A 27,879-nucleotide genomic window follows, 5' to 3' on the forward strand; every position below is an offset into this window, starting at 1 on the left:
TCATGCGAAAACACTCCAAATACGGGCAAACACTTAGCTATTATGATTCAGGTAAATTAACCGCCGAAGCGAGGTTGTGAAGTTGACGTTTCGAGCGATAGCCCTTGTTTAGAGCAAAGTGTGGGATTGTGGGTTGTATTTTGTATATGTATGCGGTTTCGAGTTCAATTTGGAATTGAACTCTCGGCTTCTGCAATTTCAGCTTTTTGAAAACCATTAAAAAAATTCGCGTGGAGGAAGTGCCGGAAGGTCTTCCTTGAAGCCATTTTTTCTAATTCGAGAAAACCTTTTGCAAAATTTCCGTACAAAAGTTTCGTCATCATTTTACGTGATGTCATTGGCTTAGAAAATTTCCTGTTGTCCTTCAGCCAATCATAATCAGAATCCAGAATTTGCACTGGTGTTATACATTTTGCACTGTTGTTACACTTGCATTGCACTGCTCGCAGCCAGTCAGAATGGAGTAATTTTTTCATGTATATAATTAGTGTTTATACTATTTTCTTTTTTTTAATAATTGATTGCCTGAAGTACCGGTACAATATAAAAGCACACAATTTACTTATTTTACTACATACTGCTTCAAACACTTACAATTTCAGACAGAAGCATATCACCTATCTAGGTGATATGCTTCTGTTTCAGAACACTACCAAATAAGTATTCTTTTAGGCTAATTAGCACGCCACGACAATATATCACTTAAAAAACAGTTACCTTTTGCTACTTACAGTAGTAAAACTTGCTCTGCAAAATTGCCACACTTACATTAAATAGGCAACACGTTTTAAACTTTACGTTACATTGAACTGCACTATTAAACGTATTATTCTATAAATAATAATCTTTTTGTCCTTCAGTAGCATTTTCATTTTCAAAAATACAGTGAGGCCTGAAACTACTGTTAAAATTCATGTTTTTAAAAAATCCTTAAAAATGTTTGGATTTTTAAGAATTTTAAACATCACTTTTAACAGTAGTTTCTGGCCTCAACTGAACTTTTGTCAGTATTGTTATTTTATTAATAAATGTATACTGCATCTTTTTTCGTCACTTAGCAGTAAGATAAATAGAGCGTTGGTTGCTGACGTCATTGTTGACATTTTTCTCATTAACTGACGGGCTTACGCAGAGAAAGTATTATGTTATTATATATTTAAGGAGAATTCGGATTTCAAAAGCTGAAAAATTTCTAGGTGGCAAAAGTGTTAATGAGCTCATACATTTCGATACATTTTTTATAAAATTGGGAGATTTATAAACCTGTGTTGTACAAAAAGTATTCAATACATCGGCCTCAAATTCCTTGGGACAGTTAATCGTGCTGTGCCATTTTATTAATCAGAACTGATATTTTTGTAGATTGAGCAGAAACGGAATCGCTCACGCTAATGAGGAAAATATTGAAAACAAAGATTCCCCTAGACGATAAACATTTCATTACATGTTTGTCTGATTTGCTTACATTCAAAGAGCAAATACTCCCAAATTTTAACTCACGTGATTTCCATTCAATTGATAAATAACAAACCGGCAGATATATACGAAAATGGTTCCATTATGAAAATTCCTACGGATATTTGAAGGTAAAACCGATGAGGATCCCCGCTTATATCCGTGTCTTAATACCGCAAAATACCCGTGTGGTATATTCGAACCAAAAAAAACCACAACTTTTCAACCCATCCAAACTCCATGTAAAATATAACGAAAGGAATAAGGGCATTCCTCTCTCCCCATAAAAAACCCCCAACTTTTTTACCACTATTGCGGAAGATAGAATTGTAGTAAAGCATCGGGTAGAATGCCTGGACATTATTAATTATTCATGACCGGCGAAGCGGCAAATTTGAATGTTTGCGTGTCGTGAAATGCCCTGATTAAGAGAAGAAAGGGTCCAAATTGGCCCAATAGCGTTGATAAAACTTACTGTTCTGGTTTCCAGGAGTTAAAACTTCAACTTTCACGCGCGGCTTTTTGAAGAAGAAGGTTGAATCTTCAATTTAAGCCGTTAAGTAAGTTGATATATGAGGTATAAGGAGTAGCTTTTTGCTCTTGAAAATGGGCAAAAATTGGCCATTTTTTGTATGGGGACCGTTTTCAGAAGCAATTTTCAGACCATCTAAACCGGCCTTCCTAATTTTCACGCACGGCAAATGAAAGATGGCTTTTTACTGAAACAAAACCCGTTTCAAATTTGAAAATCGGTCCACAGGAACCTGTAGCTTTTTGAGTTTGAAAACTTCTTGTTGGAGTTGCATTTGAAAATGGCGCGTCTTCGATGGAAGGGCTATTGTCTTAAGCACACGTCTGTATAACAATGGCTGTCAAAACTAAACAATACCCATTCAAGAAAACCACTTGACTGTAACTGAAATATTCATTACCGCGAATTTTAAAAGTATGCTGTCGGCGCAGCTGATTCATTCGAAAACCTGTTGCTCAATGAACATGGAAAGCGAAATCGTAAGTGATCGGGAGCTCTTTTCAGAGCTCTTCGAAACCCCGATCCATCCCCCGCTGATCAACATAGTACCTCCGTTCGTCAATGAAAGCAATGGCATATTTCAATTTCAACTGAATGGCGAAGCTCTTTGGAGATGGAGAGAAGTTTGTGGACAGCCGAACACAGTGTTTGCGCTTCTGCAATTAAGTATTCTGCCTCTTGGCTATCGATTGACAGAATCTGCTGGAGAGCGCGTAGGAAAAGCGTTGGCCGAAAGCATCAGGCGGTTTTGGAGAAAGACGCAACACGTCAAAAGCACGACGAAACGGAAAGAGATGCGAGCGGAGACGTGGATTAAGCTGGGAGTGAAACCGGAGGAGATCGCGGAATCACCAAAAGACGTCTTGGCTCACCTCATAGAAGAGAATAGCAACCTTCGCGAGACTGTGGAGGAAAAGGCGGCCGATCTCTACAATAAGATGCGGCAAAGACTAGCCCACTCTGGAAATGACTACACAGAAGTGGGAAAGAAGCAGCAATACAGGCAATTGACACAAATACAGTGAGTAAACTTTAATCAAGTGCTTTAACTATCGTAAACAACTATTGTAAACAATACCTAGGGAAAGCCTTCACACAAATTATGACAAGACCTAAGAACATAGCTACCTACGGTTGTATACATAGGATCATATTGCCCTTTGTTATTTCTTTGCAGAAGGAAAGCCAAAGATGCACTCTGGTTCGGAGAAACATATGGGTTAATGCCCGAGTCCTTGAAGCTCCGGGATAAAACCGGACAGACTCATGACATCAATTTAAAGGGTATTCCAACAGGTAACTAAACTTCAAACACCAATATACTGTAATAGAGTACTTCACGAGAGCAAAAGATAACTGTCCTCTTTTCACTTTCTTGGCAGATGGTCCTGAGAAAGAAAACCTGCCCATTAGTGGAGCCGTTCCTGACATACGTGTACAAAACGAAGGCCATTCAAAGCAAGGAGATAGTTCCAAAGGTAGGGAGACCTTTCTAACAAAAATTATCTTTAAACAGGGTGCCTTCTGAGTCACAAAAGTGGTTTTCAGAACAGCCCTGCTTTGTGCGTTTAATAATAATAATAATATTTATAATAAGAATAATAATAAGAATAATAATAACAACAATAATAATAATAATAATAATAATAATAATAATAATAATGTCTTGTCTCTATGAACACGAAGAATAACAAAACATAAACACTTCCAAGTCTTCAGCACAAAAAAATACACTTATGTTGGGTTAGGTACTTGATGGTTAAACGTTGTTTCAAGAAATAATGTCATCAAAATTGTTATTTCCCTTTAGAGAAGAAAATGCATGCATATGAGAAGTTGCCCGAAACTGAAAAGGAGAAAATCAGGGGAATACTTTTTATAATGGACAAGTTTTCCATTTCATGGGAGGCTTACCATGAGCTGACTCAGCAGGACCAGACACTGCCTAGATCCTACTTGGTACAGGGATGTCAAGGCACCATAGACTCTAGTTGGAACATAAGAAAAGCACCAGGGGACCAACCAGGAGCTGAGTTACCACTTGAGGACCTACTGAAGCAACAAATTGAAAAACATGTAAGTAAAACAAGTTACACAATTTAATTAAGCTTATGGTTGCACAGTGTGTTAGCTTATGGGAGCCACAGCAAATAAACTATAAGTTGAACAAGTCCAAAAGAAATCATTTCACACTCTGTTACATTTTGCTCTAGCTGAAGAAGACCAACCAACCAGAAGACCAAAGCCCAACAATGAAAGTGAAAATATCTGGTGATGGTGCAAGAATGTCTCATTCCAGCAATTTATTTGTGTGCTCCTTTTCTATCTTGGATGAAGGTCAAAATGTACTCTCTAGTGCAGGTATATGTAAATAGTTTTAACCAGATTATTTCCATTTCAAATAAATTTTTACAACTTTTTTTAAACAGTTAAGGTGACATGTATAATGTTGTTGTTGATGCATAGCATCTTTCGTTTCTTAGTTTAATATTTATTTTTACACGGAAAATTAGCTGTTCTTTGAAAGGCTAGAGCTGTAAAAGTCCATACTTCCATGTTTAAATAGAGTGCTATGATATGTTAGCATATAATCTCATTCTCACACAAATACGGCTTAATTATCAAATTTAAAAGTTATAACCACCTTGTACCGTATAGTAACACCTGTAATAAACAGTACCACATAAATCAAGTACTGCTCAATGGCTTTCATTTAAACAGGTCTAAAATTTAGAGCCATCTTTTTACAAATTAAAAATCCTATTTAAAAATAGCTAAAGATTAACCCTGGAAGTACAAGTGTTTACTGGCTGAATGTCGTCAACACTCAGCTAGAGTGTGATGAATCCTTACGATCGTTGTCTGCATTGTTAACTGAAAGAATGTTTGGCATGACAGGCGTATGTTCGTTGGGAATATTACCAGCCTCATCTGGTGTGTTCCACGAGTGTTCTCTTCCACTTCCCAACAGTAAATAGACTAACCAACCAAATACATACACACCAGCTGATATGTAAAAAACTTTCTGCCACTGAGCCCTTGTTGGCTGGAAAGGAAAAAATGAAACAGAACGAATCAAAGATTTGGTTCTTGGGTGAAATTAAACAAAATGGTATCAGCGATCTACCATTTCAAAAATGGCTTCCATTAATTCCATCCCCCCCCCCCTTTCCTACCACCCTGTCAAGTGGAACATTTAGAAAGAATATCCGTATAGCGTATAAAAACTATATTTCTATCTAATGGGATATTATGGCAACATACGTTTGTAAAACACATGAAAACGAGGCTGAGCAGTCCAGGGTGACTTTTTCTATACAAGTTTCTCACATTAAAATAAGCTACAACTTTAGAATAGGAATATTACTTCATTTAACATCAAGTGTCGTCATCGGTTTTTAAAGATTTATTGCAATGGGCCTAAAGGGACTTATGTTTAATATAATGTCAAGGGGTGGAGTATTCTTTATGATGAACTTTGCCGGGGAGACTTCCCGTTGGGGTATCTTTTTATCAGGTTGGAGGTACGGTATTTTAGAGGGCAGGGATTTCACAAGCTGAAGACTAGAAAAGTGTAAGGAAAACTGTCATTTAGGTACAGTAAAGACCCTTTCAATATTGATCATTTCTATACATTGCTATCACAAGCAAAGGATGGCTAAGAAATGCAACACAAATAAGTGTAATGAAAGTTTGATGAGAAGGATTTCTAAACCAACTCCTGCAAAACATTAATGATATCAAAATAGTATTTAAATTACCTGATTATTTGTTAAAAAGCCAACCACATAAGGCCCAATGATCCCAGAAATTGTTCCAATTGAATTACTTATCCCCATAAGAATACCAGCAAATCTGGGTGCGATATCCAAATGATTGACAATATAAGAAGATCCGTTGAGACCTTGTATACCGATAGCCAGTGAGAATAGGGTGACAGCTAGGCTTGTATAATCACACCCAACATAGCTCGTTGAAACCAAGAGGCATGCGGGGACAAGGAAACCTGCCACCATGAAAATCAGTGTTAGAAGTTCGTCTTGAGATAGAAGGAAATAATGCTGAACAATTCTTCCGACTCAAACCAGATCCAGTGTCCGCTATTGTTAGCATCCAATCTGGATAGTTGTTGGCTTTCAAGGCTTGCTTAACGGGCTGAATTTACTTTACTCTGTCATCTTCTTCAGAAATCAAGGTCCAATACTTGCTACTTCGAGCTCAGACCTTGATTATTCTGGAGGAGACTGACTAAGGAAATTCATGACTATTTCATCTCCCTTGAGACCCTAATGAATATGATGTAACCCTTCTTAACATTTACACTTTTATTGTGGCTGATGAAGTTCGGTTGAGGTCGAACGAGATAGTCCACTTTTGAACTTTTATTGCGCTCGGAGTGCAGGAAATTATTTTATATTTTAACTATGTTTCCAGAGCAGGAAAACAATTTTTTGGACTGTAATATCGTTCTGTATACATCACGAAATCTAATCTTAGTGCACATTACTAAGTGTACTTTCAACTTAGAATTAATTACAAGAAATGTTCTGGAGTCAGTTGAGGGAAGTGATTCTCCTAACTCACCTGCTGTGCTAAAAACTTTTCTGACTTCTCCAGTAGGTAATATCCTATGGTAACGTAGCCAGTCTGCCACAAAGCTACCGCCGACACCAAATATGTAACACAATATGAAAGGAACGGCAGAAAGAAAGCCATTCTGAAACATATAAAAAACATTTCCCTTGAAATAAAATTAGATGGAAAATGGGTGACTTTCCACTGAGTTTCTCAGTATGACAGGTGCCTTGGAAGTTGGGTAGTGTCAAGGTTGCCTTCATTATCTCTTTGTATTAACTGAATGCATTGTTCCAGAAATTTATCCAGCTGGAGCTGGAGGTGAAGAGAGGTTGTAGGAGAGAAAAGAGAGTGTATGTGGAGTCAGCGGCCTAAAGGGCTGAGGAGGCTTGGAAGAGGAGCGAGGTGAGGACTTTGTACCAGATCATCAGGAAGCTGAGCGGGAGATTCGAGAGTACGTGTAAGCCGGTGAAAGATGAGGCAGGTGTGCTGCTCAGGACAGCGGAGGAGGAGATGCACTGGTGGAGAGAGCACTTTGAAAGAGTGTTTAGCCATGAGGAGCTGTCCAACCTGCCGGAGGTACAGTCAGGCAACGAGCTAAATGTCACAACAGGTCGCATTGAACGTGTCGAGATCAAGAATGCTATAAAGAAAAAGAAGAGTAGGAAGGTAGCAGCCTGTGACAACATACCATCATAGGTCTAATTAGGCACTGTAAAACTGGCATGGCATCATGGTGCTGAACATGGCAAGTAAGTGTTCTGCTAACTGATCTTGGAGTTCATCAAGATGGCACTGGACGAGAGGCTGAAAGAGGAATAGGTGGCGTCCCAAGCTGGACGAAGTTGTATGAACCAGATAGGGACACTGAGGGTTATCGTAGAACAGAGCATTGGGTGGCAGTTCTCCTTTAGAGATTTTGAATAGGACTTTGATAGCTTCAGCAGAGAGTTGCCCGTGACGATAGTCACACCATCATCAGAGCTCTTTATGAGGGACAGTACAGACAAGGCTGGCTGCTATCCCTCTTGTTGTTTCTGATCACCCTGGATTGGATGATGGGGACGGTTTTCGCCGGGGGTAGAAGTATCCAGTAGTTCTTCAAGATCTGACCCTACTGTCGTACAGAATACAGAACATGAGGGATTAGACACTGGCCTTAGCTTGGACAAATAAGGTACAAAGGTACGCCCAAAGATCAACGCCACAAAGACAAAGCTGATGCCAGTGTATCGGCACCAAACGAGGCAGTGGTGTGTTGTTCGCAGAGGAGTGGGTCAATTGAAGAGGTGGATGAGTTCACGTACCTCGGCAGCATTGTGAGTAAGAAGGGAGGAACTGACGGGGATAAACCAGGCACATTAGGAGGGAAGGCGAGACCTGCAATGCCGAGATCAATATGGCGTCTACAGTACTGACAACTAAGATCACGTTAAGAGTCTTTGGATCAAATGTGAAGGCTGTGCTCCTGTATGGTTCTGATACTTGAAGGCTGACCAAGGCACTGAAGCAGAAGTTGCAGTTGTTTATCAACAAGAGCTCGAGGAACACCCTGCAGACTTGGTGGCCTACAAGAAACCATATGAGAAAAAAGCAGGGCATGCAGTGCCTGATAGAGGAGGATATGAGAAAATGAGCTTGGGTTGGTTGGCCCCACGCTGAGGGCACCAGACAGACAAGTAGCAAAGTGGGTGTTAGAGGGTAACCCACAGGTGAAGAGCAAGAGAGGGGGAGACCCCATCACACCTGAAGGTACTCAAGAATGGAAGAGTTGGAGGAGAAATGGTTACATGGCATGTGGCAAAAGGTACTGCACAAAACAGTACTAGTTCATTATATTTTCTAAACCTGTGTTCCACAAGGGAAAAAGTGGATTAAGTATTGGTAAGGTAATAATATAGCACTATTGTGAAACACACGATACTGATGTGCTAAAATAAAATTGGGTGGAATGGCCCACAATCCAGTGTTGTTGGTTTGAATACAGCAAAGGCAGTATTTTCTTAATCTAAGTAAACGGATGTGTTTCTATGCACTCAATTTATTATTATTATTATTATTATTATTATTATTATTGTTGTCATTAATTTTATTATTATAGTGGAATGTGTGAAGATTTGTAAATAGGTTTTCTAAGGAGATTTCAATAAAGTTCTTGTTATTATTTATTATTATTATTATTATTATTATTATTATTATTATTATTATCCACTGCTCAAGAGATTCAAATCAGAATTCCATGCTGACAATTTAGCTCCAGAACGATCTTTATTAGATTGACTGAGAATAACCGTTTTTATTCACAGGATGCAAATAAAATTCTCTAAGAAGACTCCCCAGAAGATTTCCAAACATGTTCCAAACATAATGTCCCTGTACTATAATTTTCCCTTTTAAAATTAGAGAATTGAATAAGGATGCACCATTACCTACATTGCACATGGAATTTTGCATTGGTTTGAATCCATAGTTTTCAAAAGTGGGTCGATTGAAGCTGTAGCTCAGTTTTTTTTATAGCTACATTAGACGCAAGCCTAAGCATGAGATAGACGTTTTGGACCTGCAGACATGATATCTATGCACAATTAAGGCACGAGATTTGGATGGTATAGATGATGACTTTTTTCAAAGTTAGTCATTAATTATGTGTAATATCCAATACACACCTCAGAGATTGAAAAATTGAGAACTTCTTTAAAATAAGATGGCAAGCAAGCGGCAAAAGTGAAATATCCCCAGTTGTCACAAAAGTTGGCAATGATTATGGCCCAGACCGCTGGAGATCTCAAAATCTTGAGCCATGGAGTGTTACATTTCTGAAACCAAACAATAAAACATTTAGCCTCTTGTTCATGAACTTTTACATGAAGGCAGATCAACAGTGCAAGTAAACATGAAAGAACTGCTCAATAGCTTTCATCTGAATGGTCACAAACTAAGGTTTCATCAAAAGATTTTAAATTTAAAACCACCTTGTATACCATAATCAAAAGAATTTATAAGCCTTTACTCAATGACTTTTATATGCAGGTTTATTTGTATTTGCTACTGTATCCGATGGATCAATCAATATCAATGGCATGATGTTTTTGTCAACATGTAAATTGTGTTTACTTGAGTTACTGTCAGCACCAGTATTTATTGGAGTGTTCAACACTTTTTTGTACCTACACTTGCCTGCAAGTCAAAGTCAGGGGGGGCACAGAGCACAATCAAACAGGGAGCATGAATTTCATCTTCAATTAGAACGGAACAACAAAACTTTAATTTTTATGTTGCCTTGCTTAGGGTATGTTGCTTTCTGAAAACTTCTACAATCTTGAGGGGGTCTAAAGACATTTGACAACAATGAAAAGAAAGCTGCAGTAAAACACTCTATACTCCACTGAATATCAAATTCTACACAAGACTTCTCTTATACTTAATGGACTAGAGATAAAGTGAGTAAAATCTACTTTAATTTGGTGATGTTTTAATTGAACTTTCCTTTTGACTCACTGAACTTAACGTGTTAAATATCATATGTCTTGATTGTTTCTTCATTTGATAAACAACACCAGGCTCTAATTGATATACTGAAAATGCTGGGTTCACTTCAACATAGATCAAGTCTACAAGGCCAAATTTTGAACAAACACCTTGACATTTGACTGAAAAAAATATATTATTGGACACACAAAAGTTGAAAAGAAAATGCAGTCTTACTCTTATGGTAACATCTTGTCCTGAACCTATACTTGATTGAATGTACTCTTTCTCCTTGATCGATATTCGGGGGTGATTTTCTGGTTTATCATACGTTAATGTCATCCACATAATAGTCCAGAGGATACCTACAGCCCCTGGGAAGATGAAATGTGACTAAACTAAATAATTTTAGTATATGACAAGAGTGCTGACCAAATTGTTTTATTAGTATGTTAAATTCAAATTGTGCGGTCTGGCAGAGTTCTCATTAATTCAGGGAGCAGAGGGCTTGTTTCACGAAAGAGATGGTTTACACTCATTCAAATCTACATGTAGGAGGTCCGGGGGCATGCTCCCCCAGAAAATGTTGATTAAAAAAATGTTTCATTCAGATGTTCTGAAATGTTATTTTATGCATTCTCTTTAAAATATTTCCTAAAAAAAAAAATCAGTTTTGGAAAAGGTCAAAACACCAAGCTAAGATTATCAGGGGATTACAAACTAAGACTTTTTTCAATTTTATCTTACAGTGCCAGCAAAATGGAAAATGTAGACCACTCCCTAACCCCATGCTCCCTCTCTAGCTACAGCCTTGACAGTCCTGAGACAAGGAACTGAGACAACGTTCCAAATAAACGGTCTGCAATGCGTACTTGTGGGTTCATGGCTAGTGCAGTGTTATTCCATAATTGGGTTAACATATTCTAGTCTTACGAGTAGGCAACTACTAGAAAGGTAAAAGTAAATTATAATAAATTAGTTATATAATACTTTTGCATGACTTTTCAGTTCATGCTAGGAGTGTACTTGAGCCTGCTGTTTTGACTAGCCAGTGCTTCTCTAGAAACTGATCATTTAGTCAATATTTTTATGGATTTAATATTCAAACAGCTATCAATGATAGTCTTCTAGACATTTGTTTAAAAATTGTAGAAATGTACTTACCAAAAATATAAAATACAGATGGCCACCCTCCCCAAATGTCTGAGGCACACAGCAAACCAGCAATTGGCATTCCAAGTATTGTACCTATAATAAGGCCTTAGAAGGAAAAGCAAACAGAAGGGAAGTAACTATAAATAATAATATTATAAAATAGCATTTTTCAGAGTGTGATCTGGGTTAGCCTGCATCGCAGACGTTGACAACATACTGCTAGTTACTACTACATGTGTATTATGGGGAAATATTCCGTCTGCACTGCAAGTTAGATGTGGGTCAGAGTGCAGATATTTAATAGCCATTTTTTTTAGAGGATTTCCATTTTTACATCTGGATTGTTGAATTGCTGGATTGAGAGTTACCTGTTTGTGAGCTTTGAGGTTCTTTGAATAAATATCCCTGGGGTTATTCCCTAATAATAGCCTATATGGTGAGGCTCTGCCTGAAAGGGGGACCTTTTGAACAGGCTTCAGGTATATGAAAGGTTAGAGATTTCACAAGTTTAGGTTTATGAAACTGTAGGGAAATCTGTCATTTAGTTATTTTCAATTATTTATAAACTATTCCGAAAAGACCCACCTTACGGCTGTGTAAACGAAATGACAAGTCAGAACATTTTCTTTTTTGGCAATTTATTCATAATACAGGCCAGTTATAAAAGCATGTAAAAGGAGCACCTTTTTTCAGTTATAGGTATACGAAAGGGCTACCTTTCTGGCCAAAATTGTATACCAAAGGGTATAAGGGGTTGGACCTCGGGGCTGAGCCGCCACAAGTAAAACTTTGTAGGGTACCCCCTGAGCTCTCTCTCTCTCTCTCTATATACACTAAAAATGGCACCAAATGCATGTACACCCAAATACAAGTGTGATGTTTGACTTTTGTCAAGTTATCAGGTTCATTAAACAATTTAATGGGCCCCAGACCTTCCTGTCACAATTCAACATATATTATGATTTACCATTCATTTCGCTTGGCAGTCATTGCATTTTATGGTGCAAAAAGTTATAGATCTCAGTCATTGATTTGACTGTTAAACTCATCAATGTCTTTAATTTTTTAATAATTATAAACCTCAAAACATGGGAAAACTACCCCATGAGTTCAAAAGAAATTTGCATTACTTCAAATAAACTATTGACTGAACAAACTGTATGCACCACATTACCTGCGTAAGAAAGGGTGCAAAGTTTACTTCTCTCTAAAGGTGGGGCCCAGCTGCTCCACATGGCATGCATGGCTGGAAATGCAACTCCCTAGAGGGAGCAATTCTGTTACTAACTAAAAAGTAAATCATTGCTACAAGCAATATTTATATATTTTACAGTGGAAAGTATCTAAATGTGAAAACTCTACTATTTGGTGAAATGTAGAGCAAAGATTTTGCTATCAGAGGCTGTATATATTTAGAGAGGCATAGAGTGGAAATGCGAGCCCCGGGAAGTGACAATATTATGTACAATGACAGTTTATTTTTAGGATGATCATCAGAAATTTTGAATAAGAACTGGTAGACCCTGAACTTCATGTTACCTTAAGATCTCTGCAGATGAGAAATGTATCACCTGTTTGGAAAAATTTTGAGGTGGATCACATCTCTAATGATTGAACAGGGAAAGATTAATTACACTCTTGATTTATGGGACTGATTACCAAGACTGAAAGAAGATCACAACAACATTTACCTGTCCAAAACCCTCCACTACTCTAACCAGAAGTAACATTCCAACGCTGTGGTGTGCAGCGGCTGGAGTAAACATTGTCACCACAGATGTCAAAAGTACTCCAAAACCAAACAAGTACTTTCCGCCAAACTGTGACCCTAACCAACCACCTGGAAGCTGTGTGACGATATAACCATAATAGAATGAACCTAAGATAAGCCCTGGGTAGAGAGTATTAATACATGTAAGTAATTCAGCGGAAACGTGTGGAAACATCATAAGAACAGTGTCCAAATCTACTGCAGGATTCTTTCCTGCAGTTTTTAGTTGACTAACAATTTGCCATTTAGTACTCATCAATATTAATAGCGGATGCACTGTGGCCTCTTGGTTAGTGCCTCTGGATTGAGTGGTCCAAGTTCAAGCCCTGGCTGAGGACATTGCTAGTGTTGTGTTCTTGGGCAAGACACTTTACTCTCACAGTGCCTCTCTCCTGAAACTCTCCACCCAGCTCAGGTGTATAAATGGGTACTGGCAAATTTAATGCTAGAGTAACACTGTGATAGACTAGCATTCCATCCTGGGGGGGGGGGGGGGGGGAGAGTAGAAGTAGTCCTAGTTGATTCATGCTACAGAAGCTAGAGATAAACACCAGTCTGACAGGCCACTTGGCTCGTATGTAGACTAGTTAAGCTTTTTTTGTACACCTGAGACTCAGACAAGTGCCTTGACCCAGAGTACTCAATCCACGAGTCCAGTGAGCCAATCCTTATAATAAGCTACTGATTACGACTGAGCTCTCTCATAAAGTGTAGTACATGAGCTGTATTGTATGGGGGATGCTTATTTAATTTTTCCCACATCGTGGCCTGACATGATCATTTTTATAATACATCATCTGCACGTAAACAACAACATAAGCCGTTTATCGACATAAAAGGTTAATCCTAAAGTTTAAATCACAGCACCGTTAGTACTTGTAATTTTTTTGCAAACTTAACGAGTACACAAACTAAAACAATGCACAAATTTAATAGTACACAACAAAAACTATACGTCATTTGTTACTTGTTAACAAAATGGGGGGGAGGGGAGAGGGGCGCTCATTTGAGGGGGGGGGGGCTTATTTTAAATTTTGGCCAATAGGAGGGGCGCTGATTCGAAAGGGGTGCTTATTCGAGGGGGGGGGGGCTAATTTGAGGATTTATGGTATGTTAAAATTCAATGTAGTACAACTTGTAGTATTTACATGTATTTACATATACAGCTGCATGCATCGAAAACACAAAGTGTGACTGTCTAGTAAATATCTTAATAGACCATTTTACAGTTGTCTGCTCAGTGACCTGTCCTTTGTATGGCAGCGAGGCTAGAGTTGACCTTGTTTTGATACAGACCTCACTGCTTTTGTCATGTAAATGCACCTAGTTAGCATCAGAACAACTTGTTTTACACAACAAAAGCAGTGAGGTCTGTATCAAAACAAGGTCAACTCTAGCCTCGCTGCCATACAAAGGCCAGGTCACTGAGCAGACAACTGTAAAATGGTCTATTGAGTTATTATATACAAAACAACTATATACCCTGCTCCTGATAGTGTAAATTCATGCGATTTGATTTCTGTTATGCAAGCACATTTGTAGCAATTAATAGGCCACTTCTGAGTTGCCTTTTGCCTCTGCACCAAAATGAGTCTTTGTGCAAGACCATACAATATGGAAATGTGTTCCACATACAGGTTCATTTTCATGCAAATCACACTCAATTTCATATGAAAGGTTTTGCACGAAGACAAAGAGCCATTATGCAAGGCCTAGTGGAGATGATTTAACAGACAAAGTAAGAGATTGAGTCAGTTCGAATCTACAGGGTGTAGGTGAGTACAAAATAAACAAGAAGGTCTTTTAGAACTTATAACCGCACGTTTAAAATTTAACTGTCTTCTTAGCACCATCGTTGCAATGCAGTACACATTCCAAAGCAGTCCTTGATGATTATTAATTACTGTAGACACCACATCACTTGATCAACAGAAACTGTATTATTGCACCTTCAGTTATATAGCCATTGTGAAATCTCTGACGACATAATGATCTTAATTTGGAACTTTCTTCGAGATATGTATAGACATGAACGATACGATAATAACACTATTAACAAGAGCTTGCTTTCTTAAAAGTCATGATTGAATTTACTTGTTTTTTCCATGAGTAAAGGGTTAGCAAAGTAGTCACACGAGTCACATAATTCAAGAACTACATTATCCAGGCTATCTTTAGTAACTTAAGGTGATTATTTCCCTACCAATGACGTAATCCTCGCATGTTCTGACACGTTCTTTGCTTGGCTTGCAAATATTTAATTTTCCTTCTGACCTCGACAGAACTTGCTGTGATGAAACAGCCAAAGAATTCATTTCATTTGCCTCAATTTACCCAAAAGAAATACTTGCAAAATTGTAAATAAATTTATTGACCATTGCTTCTGGTGAAATCAACGTGCAAAGTAAACACGATCTTACTTGTCACGTAGTGAAAGTGAAAGCTGCAACATCAGCGCATTCCATGGCTGACGTAATACCTTTTTTTAGCCTATTTATTATTCCCTTTGGATCCAACGCTTTGATAAAACCAAAAGAAAATATATTTTACACACAATAAAGAAAACAATATCTGTAAGATTGTCCGTGTATTAATGTTTCAACAGGTCTTGGGGAAAAAACATCACAGGTTGTGTGATTTAAAATTTGGCCAAGAGCAAGTTTGGGTCTGGTCAGTGACAAAACCAAAAAAAATTAAAAAAAATAAAAAATAAACCCCGGGTAGAACATGAACCGTGCTCAGTCCATGACCACGCCGTTAACAAAAAATTCTTGCGGTAGTATGGGTTGGAGTAGCATGGTAAACATTGACCATGGGGGGATTTGGGGTAGGGTAGGGTAGGGTTAAGGACTGAGGGGGGTAGGGTAGGTTTAGGGATTAAGGACTGAGGGGGGTAGGGTAGGTTTAGGGATTAAGGGAGGGAAGGTGGTGTGCATGTTATTCATTTTAAGAACCCCTGAAAAAGTGATAATAAGACTCAGGTTTGAAAAATTAAAAGCAGAGTCAAAAATTGAACCACATTACATATTTATAGATCAAAACTACCAAAGTTACTAACCTTGAGTTTCTTGATCCCAGTTAAACTCTCCATCGTAGAAGGTGGACGATTAATATTTGTGATTGTATGCATGTGTCAACTATAACTTATTTGCAATTATGGTACATTTAACAACTTCATTTACACAGATAAGGCCTATTTCCCAAACAACAACAACAACAACAGCTTACAAATACATTAGTCTGTGCCCTGTCTAGCTACGTAAGATGGTGAATTGGAACTGGTATAAAACAAATGCCAAAAAATGGTAAGCTTATCTGTGAGAAATATGCACTGTAAACTGTAACACTGTAAACTGCTGCTTAAATTGTCCTGGGCTTATATATACAGCTACATTTTATAAGGCGTTTTTGATGGACTTATAAATGGAGGGGCTTATATCCTAGGGGGCTTACATGTATAAGCAGAATAAAACAAACATTTTGAAATGAGCTGACATTACAGTTTGATCATATACTGGTTTTTAATGCATTAGAGAGCACACTATTGGGTTGGTTTGAGGGGTTGACCTCCACTATGGCAAATATTTATTGCAATTATGTGCTATGGTGTAAACGTTTAATTAATTAATTAATAAATTTCATATTATTACTTAATTAGCCTTGCAGAGAAGGAGGTGGAGTGGGGTACGTAAAATCTGTGTGCAATATGTAAAATGTGTTACACCTATGGTACTTGTTTGATGACATCACAAAGCTATTTTCATGGTATTTGTTTCAGAAAACCCCTTGTTCTCCTGGTGGTGCTATGTGTGTGACCTTTCATTGATTGTCATTGATTTCCAATGACAATCAATGGCCTAGCTTAGGTTTCAATTGGTATTGATTGATCGCAAAGTTTGTCACATTTTACATTTTACTGAAGCCATTGGGAATAGGGAATATCACATCTTTGGATGTATAGATCTTAAGCAGATTATATCTGAATTCTTGAAACATTTAGATGAGAATAAGACATCTCTTCCTCTCTCCTTTCTTTGTCTTATGAAATAAGTATGGGAAATAAAATGGTGATAAGTAAAATTAGGAAATAATATCATGCACATTTTGTCAAAATTATAACCATTTTGCATGGCTTAAGGTGAGAAAAAGTATTGGAATCTTGACAAAACGCAAGTGAAATTATTTCAATCTTAATTTGAGAAGTATACCATCTGATTACCTTTAAATGTCATGGGTGACAAATTAAGGATGTATTCCTTTGGGGTGATCTGAATCAGGATCATTGATGCAAGATCACCTCGATCATGGTGGATCAATGAATCTCTGATCAGAATGGATTCATCAGTTCCTTTGATGTACCACGGCATGATCTGAGTAATCTAATGGATTACTGATCCTGATCCAGTTCACCCCAAAGGAACACACCCGAAGCTTAACAATCGTGTGATTTTCAATTGACTATTGATTGCCTAATACAAATTTATCAATTTCAATAAACTAATTTTATCGATTGTTATCGATTGATCGGTTGCTATTTTCGAATCATCAATTTACATCATCACTACCCCCGCCCCCGCCCCCCCCCCCCAATTCAAGCCAACCACGGTCCTCTCTTCCGGGACCGTTGCTAACATTCATACTTCGTACAAGGAAGACTCCCTGTGGAATCACCTTTTTCAACAAAGTCAAACCAAGGACTAACAAACTCACCTTTACCCTGGTGGTTTTCACTTTATCTCTTTGGCATTCAGGGTTATTAGCCGAAGCATTTGCATCAGCGTATGTAGAGTTAACCATCGCCACTATAGCGACACTCAAATTCACCCTCATCAGAAACAAAACACAGAAACCCGAAGCAGACAAAATCGTCAGGGCATATCGACAAGGCAGATAACATCTTCCTGTCTGACTCTCACGGCGAAACGGCTCAGGGCTGAGGGCATCATGATCGGATGAATCGTCGGGTGAGTCCGGTGAATCCTCCTCCATGAAGGAGATGCGGTAAAAGCTGGAAACTAATTTATGGGGAGGACGCTAAGCCACGCGGGGATTTTTGATTCGTGTCGAATTATTATTTTTCAGAAGCATGGTTACAACCTGCACGAAAGCTTATACGACAAGAATTGGAGCTACTTACTATTAAACTGAACGGCTACAGGAGAAAATAGACAGCAAAAGAATGGCTCACGGGCTGTATGTATCCGAGTGTGAACACAAATGTCGTATGTCAGCGTCTTTGTTTTTGACTGCCCAATGTGTTGTTAGGGTATTATTACTTTCAGTTTGATATTGTCTGCGATGATTGGGTAAGCTGGTCATTAACAATGGTCACATGAAAAGCTTGTGACTCTTTGGCTGTTTTGTTTTATACCTTGTTCCGGACGGATCTTACGAAGCTAAGACGCCTGAAGTATGAGATTCAAAATTGTTCCTATGCTCCTGTCACTGTGCACATGTTTGTTGACATTTGTACTCCAGGTTGGCGGTCGTCCATTGCACATTCTGTTGGTAGTTGTGGATGATTTTGGATGGAGTGATGTGGGATTTCATGGCTCAAAAATCAACACCCCAAACATGGACAAGCTGGCGGCGGAAGGAGTCATTCTGGATAATTACTATGTACAACCGATATGTTCTCCAACGAGAAGTGCCCTTCTCTCGGGCAGATATCCAATACACACAGGTGTGCTTTTAAGGCTTTGCTTAACACGCTTAATTTGCTGTTTTTGTGACTCAAAAAGTTTGCATGATTCTCTAGTGTTCCACCCACAAGGCAATATGCATAAGCTTATTTATTATATGGCTAGCTCCGTTGAGCGGGCCAGATGAATCAAATCCTGTACTGTGATTGGCTACCCGATCATATGCTATGCTAATTTGCATGAAAATCAGCAGTGCTCTTAAAAATACTACTGAATTAATTCTCACGTTTTTAGGTAATACATACTGCATAGTGTCTGAAATCGACTTCTTTTTAGCCCTTGAATTGGAGCATCTCGTAATGACATGTAAATAGGTTTAGTTCAATAAGCTTCAAATTAATAAGTTATTTCTTATAAATTGCTTTTGTAATAAAAAAAAAACTAACGATGAAATGTCATGATGTTTTGATCCTGACCTTCCCGAGGCCAATTTTAAGTGCATGTAAAAAAGTAAAAAAAATTAACATAAATATGTTTCTAACAGTAAAAAATAGTTAAAAATGTCACGCATGGTAAAATGCAATAAAATACCGGTATGTTAATTGAAGTTAAAAAACAACCTGAAACAATGACATTCTGAACAGTGAATTCTGTATTATCCCCAGATGATCTTGGGAAGAGTCTTGGGGCATCATGGTGAATTACCATAGAGAATTTTTATCCACAGTTTTAAAACTGTCTTCTTTGTAATTATCAGGTTTACAACATGGAGTAATACGTCCTGATGAGCCCTATGGACTGCCACTTGACTTCACAACCTTACAACAGGCACTCAAGAAAGCAGGTAAAGAATCCCTATACTTATTATGTTACCTCCTGTAGGAGAGTACATGTGCACATAGGTATGGAGGTTTCCTTGGTGATTGGTGACCTGAGAGGATTAAGGTAATATTCCATCAAAATAGAAATCACAATAGATTTTCTTTCAAACTTTGCCTGTTGGCCGCTTACATGTATATCAAGAGAACTTAAATTTGGAAAAAAAGGGGGGGGGGGGGGTCCCAGTATTTATTTAGGGGCTGAAGGATCTTCAATAAACCCCATAATTCCTTGAATGATCTGCTTTCAGAAATGTTTATTTTTGTACCAATTATTTAATGCTTTGTGAGAGCAGAAAAATAGGGAGAAAGTTTAGCGAGTTACACAATAATGTTATTACAATAGATTTATTTCATCAATGTCAAGGAGCAATTTGATGTATGTTTCATGATAAAAAGGCACCCAGATTCATATAGAGCCTATTCATAAATGGCTGCTAATTTAAAATTCTTTTGTATGCATTTAAATTAGCCCAACTAATCTCATTTGAGAGTAAAAATTCTTTTGAATTGCTTACTCAAAAACAAGGTGAATTGCCCGGCTAATTTTAATACTTACAAAAAATAATTTAATTTCTTTGCAGGGTATGCAACACATATGGTTGGAAAGTGGCATCTTGGTTTTTATGAATGGCCTTACACCCCAACGTATCGTGGCTTTGATTCATTTTATGGCTTTTACACAGGAGCTGAAGATCACTTTAATCATGAAAGGAATGGTATTCTTGATCTGCATGAAAACAAAGAGCCAGTTCAAGATAAAGGAGGATTTTATTCAGCCAGGCTTTACGCTAAGGTTAGCCATTTTAAAATATTTAGCGCATGATAATCAAACTGTTTTTCTTACAAACTGGCTGAGCACTAATTTCAATTATTTGTTCTAAGTTCTAACTGGAATCATGGAACTGTACATGTGTATCTGGAATATCCTGGCTTAAAGCTTTCAGGGAGAAATGGAGATGTTGGCTTATGCTTTGCAAACTCGTGTTAAACAGATTTGTACAGGTTAGAGTCAGAGAACGGAGGGGTCGGGATTACAAAACTGGCAGTGGTATAGGTTGTGAATACACGCTTGCAAATTAATCACATTGGGGTTTTGCTTTCTCACTTCGTCAGCAAGCACAGAGTGTCATCTTATCCCACAATGCCTCAACTTCTCCCCTGTTTCTGTATTTACCATTTCAAAATGTGCACGGACCAACACAAGCCCCTGAGGAATATGTTGACAAGTACCGATTCATTGAAGACAAAACACGACGGGATTATGCAGCAATGGTTGACATAGTAGATGAAGCGATAGGAAATGTAACTCAAGCTATGCAGCGAGCTGGGTGAGTGAGTTGACTACCTGTGGGTGGGTACCCCCTTATATGGGCTTTGTATATAGGTATATGCGGCCCCAAAGGATAGGGTTTTTCAGCCATTTTGGTCATAAATAGGGTATTGATTTTGGTCATTTTGGTCATAAATAGTCTTAAATTCAGTATGTTTTTCAGAGGAAGCCACTTTTTCATGATCGATAAGACCATCATGAATTAAGCCGTCATAAACTATGTTTAGGGCAACTGTGCCAGCTGCAACAGTCATCAGTAGGGTATCATATTTTTGGTCAGGTCATAAATAGGAAAGATAAAATCTCAGATCTTGGTCAAATAATAGGGTAAGGGTTTTGGGAAGTGGGCTGCACACCCCCACCCAATTTTTCTGGGAGTACCTCCCCTGGTGTTGATTAAAACACAGCTAATTTATCTCAGACAACAGTAGCTCAGTGTTGTAGCTGAATTGATATGGCTCGCCTTCACTAGCAGGGCAGCCATTAAGCTTTGATTCACTTGTAGCCTTGATCTTCAAAACCGTAACAAAGTTGCTACATTATGGGTGAATTGCATCAACAACAGGCAAGTTCACCTGTAGCGTCAAGGTCCCATCAAGCATATTCCAGCTGTAACAGGTGTTATGGGTTACGGCCCTCAATGACAGTCCTGACTACTGAAAGTGAAGTTCAGGCTTTGCTTCACTTTTGCTTCACTTTTGCTTCACTAGATCCTCCTATACCTAAAAACTTGTGCAGGTAATCTGAGTGTTGTGGTGAGAGAGTAAATACACAAGCCTCCTTGTCTTGTGGACTGGTTCTTAAAAGTGTCAAGGCCCTTGAAATGAAGAAAGTTCCTCAATAAAGAATGTAATTATTAATAGATTATTTTAATATTGGTCAAGTGTGACCAGTCAATTGTGGGAGAGGATTTCAAATGAACCATTGAGTATGATTATAGTATTGATCTGCATTAGCTTTTCAAGTTTTGTTTGAGGGAATAGACCACTTTCGATAATAATATTAAAATTCAGCTTGGCGGCAAGGCTTAGAGGAGACAAACAAAGGAAATTGAACGGCCATGTTTATTCATTTCTTTTGTCTGTGTCCTCTAGGCCTCACTATCAAGCTGAGTTTTAATATATCGAAAGTTGCCTATTGAAACTGAGGTACTCTCAGATGAATCACCAACAATCTCCAAGATTTGGACTTTTTGTAAGCTCAGGCAGCTCTTTAGCCACAAGTAACCATTCTCTGGCTACTAAATTATTCAGCCATAGCAGTTATACTAATTCTTTGTAATGTACTATTTTTTGTGCTTGGCTCTTTCCTCCAGTCTATGGGAAGACACCTTAATGATTGTCACTACTGATAATGGTGGTATTCCCCATGCTGGAGGATATAACTGGCCCCTCCGTGGACACAAAGGCAGCCTTTGGGAGGGAGGACTCAGAGGGGTGGGCTTTGTGCACGGAAAAATGCTGCAGAATACTGGAGTCAAGTGTAAAGAACTACTTCATGTAACAGACTGGTACCCAACTCTCCTCTACCTCACCGGTAAGCAATAATTACCTAATATGAAAGATTTCAGCCTATTTTTCTGATAATAAGTCATGGGCTTATATTCACCTAGTGAAAAAAGTTTTTTTAAGGGTTATAATCACACTGTCAAATGAAAAGCCATGGAGATCTAACTGATTTTTTCATTGTCATTTCACTGGATTTTTAGTGGTTTTTCAAAGGTTTTTTGTGGCACAAGTTAAGGGGATTTTCATTTGATTTTCACCCAACAAAAAATTTATAACCCACAAATGTATTATGCTAAAGGGACACTATTATAGGTTGTGCATGTGTGAGCTTTCGATCTCAAGTTTGAAAACATCTGGCAGACCAGTTCAATCTCGTGTGCAAAATTCAAGATGGTGTCGACAAGAGGAGACTACGTAGGGAATGTATCTTGGCCAGTTGAGCTACTTAGTGCATCTTGATCACCAAATCATAATTTTCTTAAGAATTTTCATTCACTTAACTTTCTCAAGATAGAATTCTGTGCAGATATGCTGAAGAAAGCAATTTATTTACAACACTATATTTAAGTAACACATGGATGGTTTTGCAATTTGATGTTATTAGTATTGTGAAAAATAGCATGATTTTATTTCAACAATTTTGTCAACTTTTGAAGGGATTACAGAGAAAGACTCTTCTGTTCCTCCACTGGATGGTTTCAACATATGGCACACCATATCTGAAGGTGCTCCTTCCCCAAGAACAGAGATTCTGCACAACATTGATTTAGCACCAAGCTCTGGGGTGGACAATGAATTAACTGACAATTATGAGGGGATTGCAATTCGTGTTGATGACATGAAGCTCCTGATGAGTGTGCCCAATTTGACGTGGTATAAGCCTCCAGAATTATCTCCTGAATACCAGCGGTTGGATCAGGTACAATGGTCATGTTTTTAATATTAAGCCTTTTTTTTTTAATATTCTAGGTTTTATGAGTCAAGAATTGACCAAAATGTCTTTCGTCCATTTCATTTACATGCGTTGGATATGATGCAAATATAATATGTTTTTGATGGACAGCAAATAAACTACCAACGTCTTTGAATATCAAGTCATGTGGGCCCTACATCCTATTACTTGATTAGAACCAAAGGATGTGAAATTTTAAAACAGTTATTGTGTATCTGTATTGTTTTCACCAGTAATAATCCACTTTAAAATTGACATTTTGGCTTGTTTGTGATTGCATACGCTTCTGTCAGTATTGCTGGAGAACAATGCATGATTACCCTCTTTTTATTTTGTAATTTTCTTGACAGAATCCGAGTGTTGATTCCACAATAAAAGTTGCGCTTTTTAACATTACCGCTGACCCAACTGAGCACGTTGACCTCAGTGCGAAGCTCCCAGATGTGGTGAAGAAATTGCAAGATAGAGTGCAATATTACATGAAGGCGCTGGTGCCTCCTTTAAAGAAACCCCCGGATCCCAAGGCGATGGAAGTTGCACAAGAAAAAGGATACTGGGGCCCTTGGAGAAACGAAAGCACTGTGATGTGGCGAAAGTCGTGATTATTCTGTTCACATTTCTCAGACATTACTGCAAGAAAGCTCCTGAAGATTTAGAGGAAGTGGTATGTGATATCGAGTTCCATAGCAAACTGCACCAGTCCTCTAAACTCAAAAGGAAAAACGTTGGGTTTAGAAATTTCGCTTTTACAGACTACTCTGTAAATGAGGCAGGTCCGTTATGCAAAGTTCCATCACTGTGTCATTTCGTTTTGTGAGATTTTGTAGTTAGCCATTAAAACACAAATAATGAGCTGAACAATACGCTTGTTAATTCTTTTGTCTTGGATACTTACTCACCTGTGAACACGTATAATATTTTAAAAGTATTTTACGGTCGAAATGAATAATCTTATTATAAAGAAGGAGGCGCAGTACATTCTGGCTGTTGCTGCCGGCTCCTCCACTCTTGCACAAAATACATACTACCCCATGGACATGGCCTTTTTTTCCCCGTCTGGTACCTCTTACTGCACTGCGGCAAGCCTCCCTTCCTAAGGGGAAGGGTAGGACGTCACTTTGTACGTCCGGTTTATAACAAAGCAAGGCAAGACTACCAGCAGTCGGCTTTTGATCCTGACTAGAAAAGTTAGCATTATGCAAATTTGGGAAAGAACGAGGAGGGAATTGGGTGAACAGGGACTCCTTTGAGCTTCTTTCGCAGCCTTTCTTTGTCCGTTAATTCCTTTTGTCACAAGTGCGATCGTGCCCCATTTCCTAGCCGTTTTTGCGGGTGGTTCCCAGTTAAGGACATCATCGTAAAAGAATTCACAATAGATTTTCATTCAAACTCTCACTGCTGACTATTTATGCTTAGGGAATGAAACTGGAAAATGAAAAAGGGGGTCCCGGTATTTGTTTAGGAGTAGGTAGACCCTGAATATACCCGCAATTCCTTATTATTATCCTAATAATTTATATCTTTCAGGAGTGCTTACTAAACTCACGTTTTTGGGCGATAATTTTCTATTGTGCAATAGAAATCATTCTAGAAAAAAGCCACCATTTTACATAGCCTCATCTAAACACGGGGTGGAGAACTCTCCCAGCCCCCCCCCCCCCCACTCGAGTGTTTAGATGGGGCTATGTCAACATGCTCTATTGCTTTCATGAAGTAATTCTCAAAAATACGCGCGAATCTAAAACACCACATCCGTGTTTACATACTTTCATCTAAACACCCCTATCGACCAATGAGAGCGCGCGTAGTAGCTCGGTTATTTTATAATAGTTAATAATTAATACTCTTTCCTAAGCATTAAGTTTTGCTAGGCGCGTTTCCTCGCGCGTGCAGCCTGACATTCCTGTATTAGACATTTTAGGAGACTCTACAGCCCCTTGTGACATGTTTCTTCTGGTAAGTTAATACGTGTGTTACAACTGTGATTACTCTTAGATGTACATTTACTTTTCCTTTTTGGGTCCATGAGCTTTCAATTAGCTGATTTAGCAAGAGAACGGGAACCTCACTTGACGACCGCGCGCGCAGTACAAATACCCAAATATGGTCAAATTAGAACAGAATCCAGGTTATTTCGCACGACCTGCAGTCGTCATCCGACGTCCCGTCCTGTTGCTAAATCAGCCTAATGCCGTGTCCAGGCCCGTTTTCTCGTACTTTCAGCAGTTAATTCCACTGACAGACATCTCTAACTGCTCTGTAGTTCCCGTTTTGCTCATACATGACTATTTTAAGGTTAGCAAGATAATTTGGTTTTATCAGCTGGGTTGATAATGTGAATCGGCCACCGTAAAGAGATTCGAAAGCTGACGTTTCGAGCGTTAGCCCTTCGTCGGAGCGAATGAACCGCATTGTTACACTAATTTCGCTCCGACGAAGGGCTAACGCTCGAAACGTCAGCTTTAAAATCTCTTTACGGTGGCCAATTCACATTATCAACCCAGTTGATAAAACCAGATTATCTTATACTCCCCACCGACGCAGTACCACAGTTTCTTTAGAAACTTACCCCCTCTATTTTAAAGTTAACCCACTTGAGTCACATAAAGGAGCATTCCGCCATTTCTAGGAGGCTCCCTTGTTCCTGACACTCTGCTGAAAAACGTATATTAGTTGACCCGCAGTCATGGACTATTGCGGAAAATGCCATGAAGAAAGAGCCTAACTGCACTCGTCTATACTTTTCTAATTCTTTTCAAAGAACGTTTCTGTGGATTTTCAATGCAAGTGGAGTCATTCACTTACGAAAAAAATTGAGGTGGATGAAAAACCTCTTTGCAACAGGTTAGCAAAGGCTGCTAGAAATTGGTATGAATTATTTGTTATCATCGCTGAAAGCTCCCGAAGTTTTGGTATTTTACCCGACGTGAGGCTTAGGAGGATCGACCCTTAAATAACATTAACATTGAAAAGAAAAAAGAGAGAGAGAGAGAGAGAGAGAGAGAGAGAGAGAGAGAGAGAGAGAGAGAGAGAGAGAGAGAGAGAGAGAGAGAGAGAGAGAGAGAGAGAGAGAGAGAGAGAGAGAGAAAAAAAGAGTGAACAGCACACCTTTTCAACCATGAAATGAAGAGGATGATCCTGAACCTTTTCCATTTTTAAACCAAGTCTTACTTTATTGTAGGAAATGTTCATCGATTGAGGAGCCTGAAATCATCACTATCCCTGATCGTGGCTCGTACGTGTACTTTTTTATTTTCTTCAGTAGAAGGGCAAGATCTAACTGTGGTGTAGAAGATACAGAAGTGTATCAACAGATTTGTTCAATTCCTATTGTTGAGAAAACCTTTTTTACAGCAAAAGACTTTTTCTGTGGCGATTAGATCGCCTATTCTTGTCCTTATATTATATGAGTTATACTGTTACTATTTCCTTGGGAAATTTTTGTCTCCGCAATGTTCTAAGTGAATATCTTTGGGTAGGAGTATATCCAAGAGGCTCCCAAGCTACGAGTTACCTATAAGCTTCTGGCTACTGCTTGACAACTGCATTTGTTAGAGTCCATGCTGACATCTCGACTGAGATGACAAGATCAAGGCAGGAAACTGCAATTGTAGCGCTGGGTCGTAACCGGTTTTAAATTTGGGCCTAGCCTGGAAAGGACTAATTCTACGAGCCTCTGAACGGTTCCTGGCGCATTGAAAGGACCGAATTAAATTACCTTGGGCTTAAAGAGTCCAAAGTGCTGCCTCTCTGCACACAGCAGTTCCTCATCTCTTCAGAACAGTGAAGGCTTTGGTAACCATCACAGCATTAACAGTTTTACCTACCTACGGCAGGGGATTTGCACTTTTCCTGCTCACATTTTGCAGCTTCCAATAGCCAACTATTAATTTGATTTAAACCAACACCACACTGAATGTGGTAGTCATTCTCTAAACTCTCTCTGTCATTCTTACTAAAAATCTCTGACAAATAATTACTTTTAGTATATACCACACAAGTGAATAGTACTTTTCGCGCACGCTTATTGGCTAGCTCGGAGGTGATTAGCCAAGTACTATTCACCTCCATGCAGCCGAAGAAAAACAAAATGGCTTCCCGTTTCAAATAAAGTTACACTTAAACAAATAAAGTTACTCTTTGGTCCGCTAGTTATCCAGCTTGTGTGGTATATACTAAAACAATTATTCACCTCAGTGTCGGTGAAAGTAGTGGATATTTACCTTGCCGCTTCGCGGCTCGGTAAATATCCACCACTATTCACCTCCACTTCGGTGAATAATTGTTTATAATGTACTCCTTGAGTTGAATCACATGCTTGCTAGTTTGTTTCCAATGCTGCGACCAGGAATCAATCCCACAGATACCGTGTTACCTTGTTGGTAGTAATTTTGGCGTCGCTTTAATTTCGCGATTTTCGCTATTTAAAAAATCGCGAACTTAAAGCGACGCAAAAAAATTCCAGCAAACTTTAATGTCGCGAAATTTAATAACCTCCTATATTTCTTGTTTTCTCAATTGAATGAAGAAACACATGTCTGCGTATTGTGTATAATGTGTAAAAGCTCTATGGCATGCCTACAGATGATAAACAATAGTTTAACAGTCAA

At 38.6% G+C, this 27,879-nt stretch overlaps 3 protein-coding genes across 4 annotated transcripts; 2 read left to right on the plus strand and 1 right to left on the minus strand.

Annotated features, from left to right (window-relative positions):
- Positions 1-2,296: 2,296 nt before the first annotated feature.
- LOC145469087 (uncharacterized) lies at positions 2,297-3,374 on the plus strand. The gene has a single exon (XM_081452743.1). The coding sequence runs from the start codon at positions 2,404-2,406 to the stop codon at positions 3,010-3,012; it is 609 nt and encodes a 202-aa protein (XP_081308869.1). The 5' UTR covers positions 2,297-2,403; the 3' UTR covers positions 3,013-3,374.
- Positions 3,375-4,797: 1,423 nt separating this feature from the next.
- On the minus strand, positions 4,798-17,954 carry LOC145469090 (sialin-like). Its single transcript, XM_081452745.1, has 10 exons — positions 17,667-17,954; positions 16,015-16,048; positions 12,877-13,076; positions 12,360-12,447; positions 11,195-11,290; positions 10,268-10,404; positions 9,229-9,378; positions 6,572-6,704; positions 5,749-5,993; positions 4,798-5,033 (listed from the first exon to the last, which is right to left on the minus strand). Exons 1-10 carry the CDS (start codon positions 17,943-17,945, stop codon positions 4,815-4,817), a joined length of 1,581 nt encoding a protein of 526 aa, XP_081308871.1. The 5' UTR covers positions 17,946-17,954; the 3' UTR covers positions 4,798-4,814.
- Positions 17,955-18,073: 119 nt separating this feature from the next.
- LOC145469086 (arylsulfatase B-like) lies at positions 18,074-24,913 on the plus strand. 2 transcript variants are annotated; one of them, XM_081452742.1, is made up of 8 exons: positions 18,074-18,149; positions 18,435-18,639; positions 19,356-19,442; positions 20,061-20,272; positions 20,593-20,807; positions 22,125-22,345; positions 22,974-23,236; positions 23,620-24,913. In XM_081452742.1, the coding sequence occupies exons 2-8, from the start codon at positions 18,531-18,533 to the stop codon at positions 23,869-23,871; spliced, it is 1,359 nt and encodes a 452-aa protein (XP_081308868.1). In that variant the 5' UTR covers positions 18,074-18,149; positions 18,435-18,530; the 3' UTR covers positions 23,872-24,913. The 2 variants fall into 2 exon arrangements, with proteins under 2 accessions (XP_081308868.1, XP_081308867.1); XM_081452741.1 differs by lacking the exon at positions 18,074-18,149 and having other exon boundaries at positions 18,361-18,639.
- Positions 24,914-27,879: the final 2,966 nt, after the last annotated feature.

The sequence above is a fragment of the Orbicella franksi genome, chromosome 15 (genome assembly GCF_964199315.1).
Source record: "Orbicella franksi chromosome 15, jaOrbFran1.1, whole genome shotgun sequence".
NCBI classification, from domain to species: Eukaryota; Metazoa; Cnidaria; class Anthozoa; order Scleractinia; family Merulinidae; genus Orbicella; species Orbicella franksi.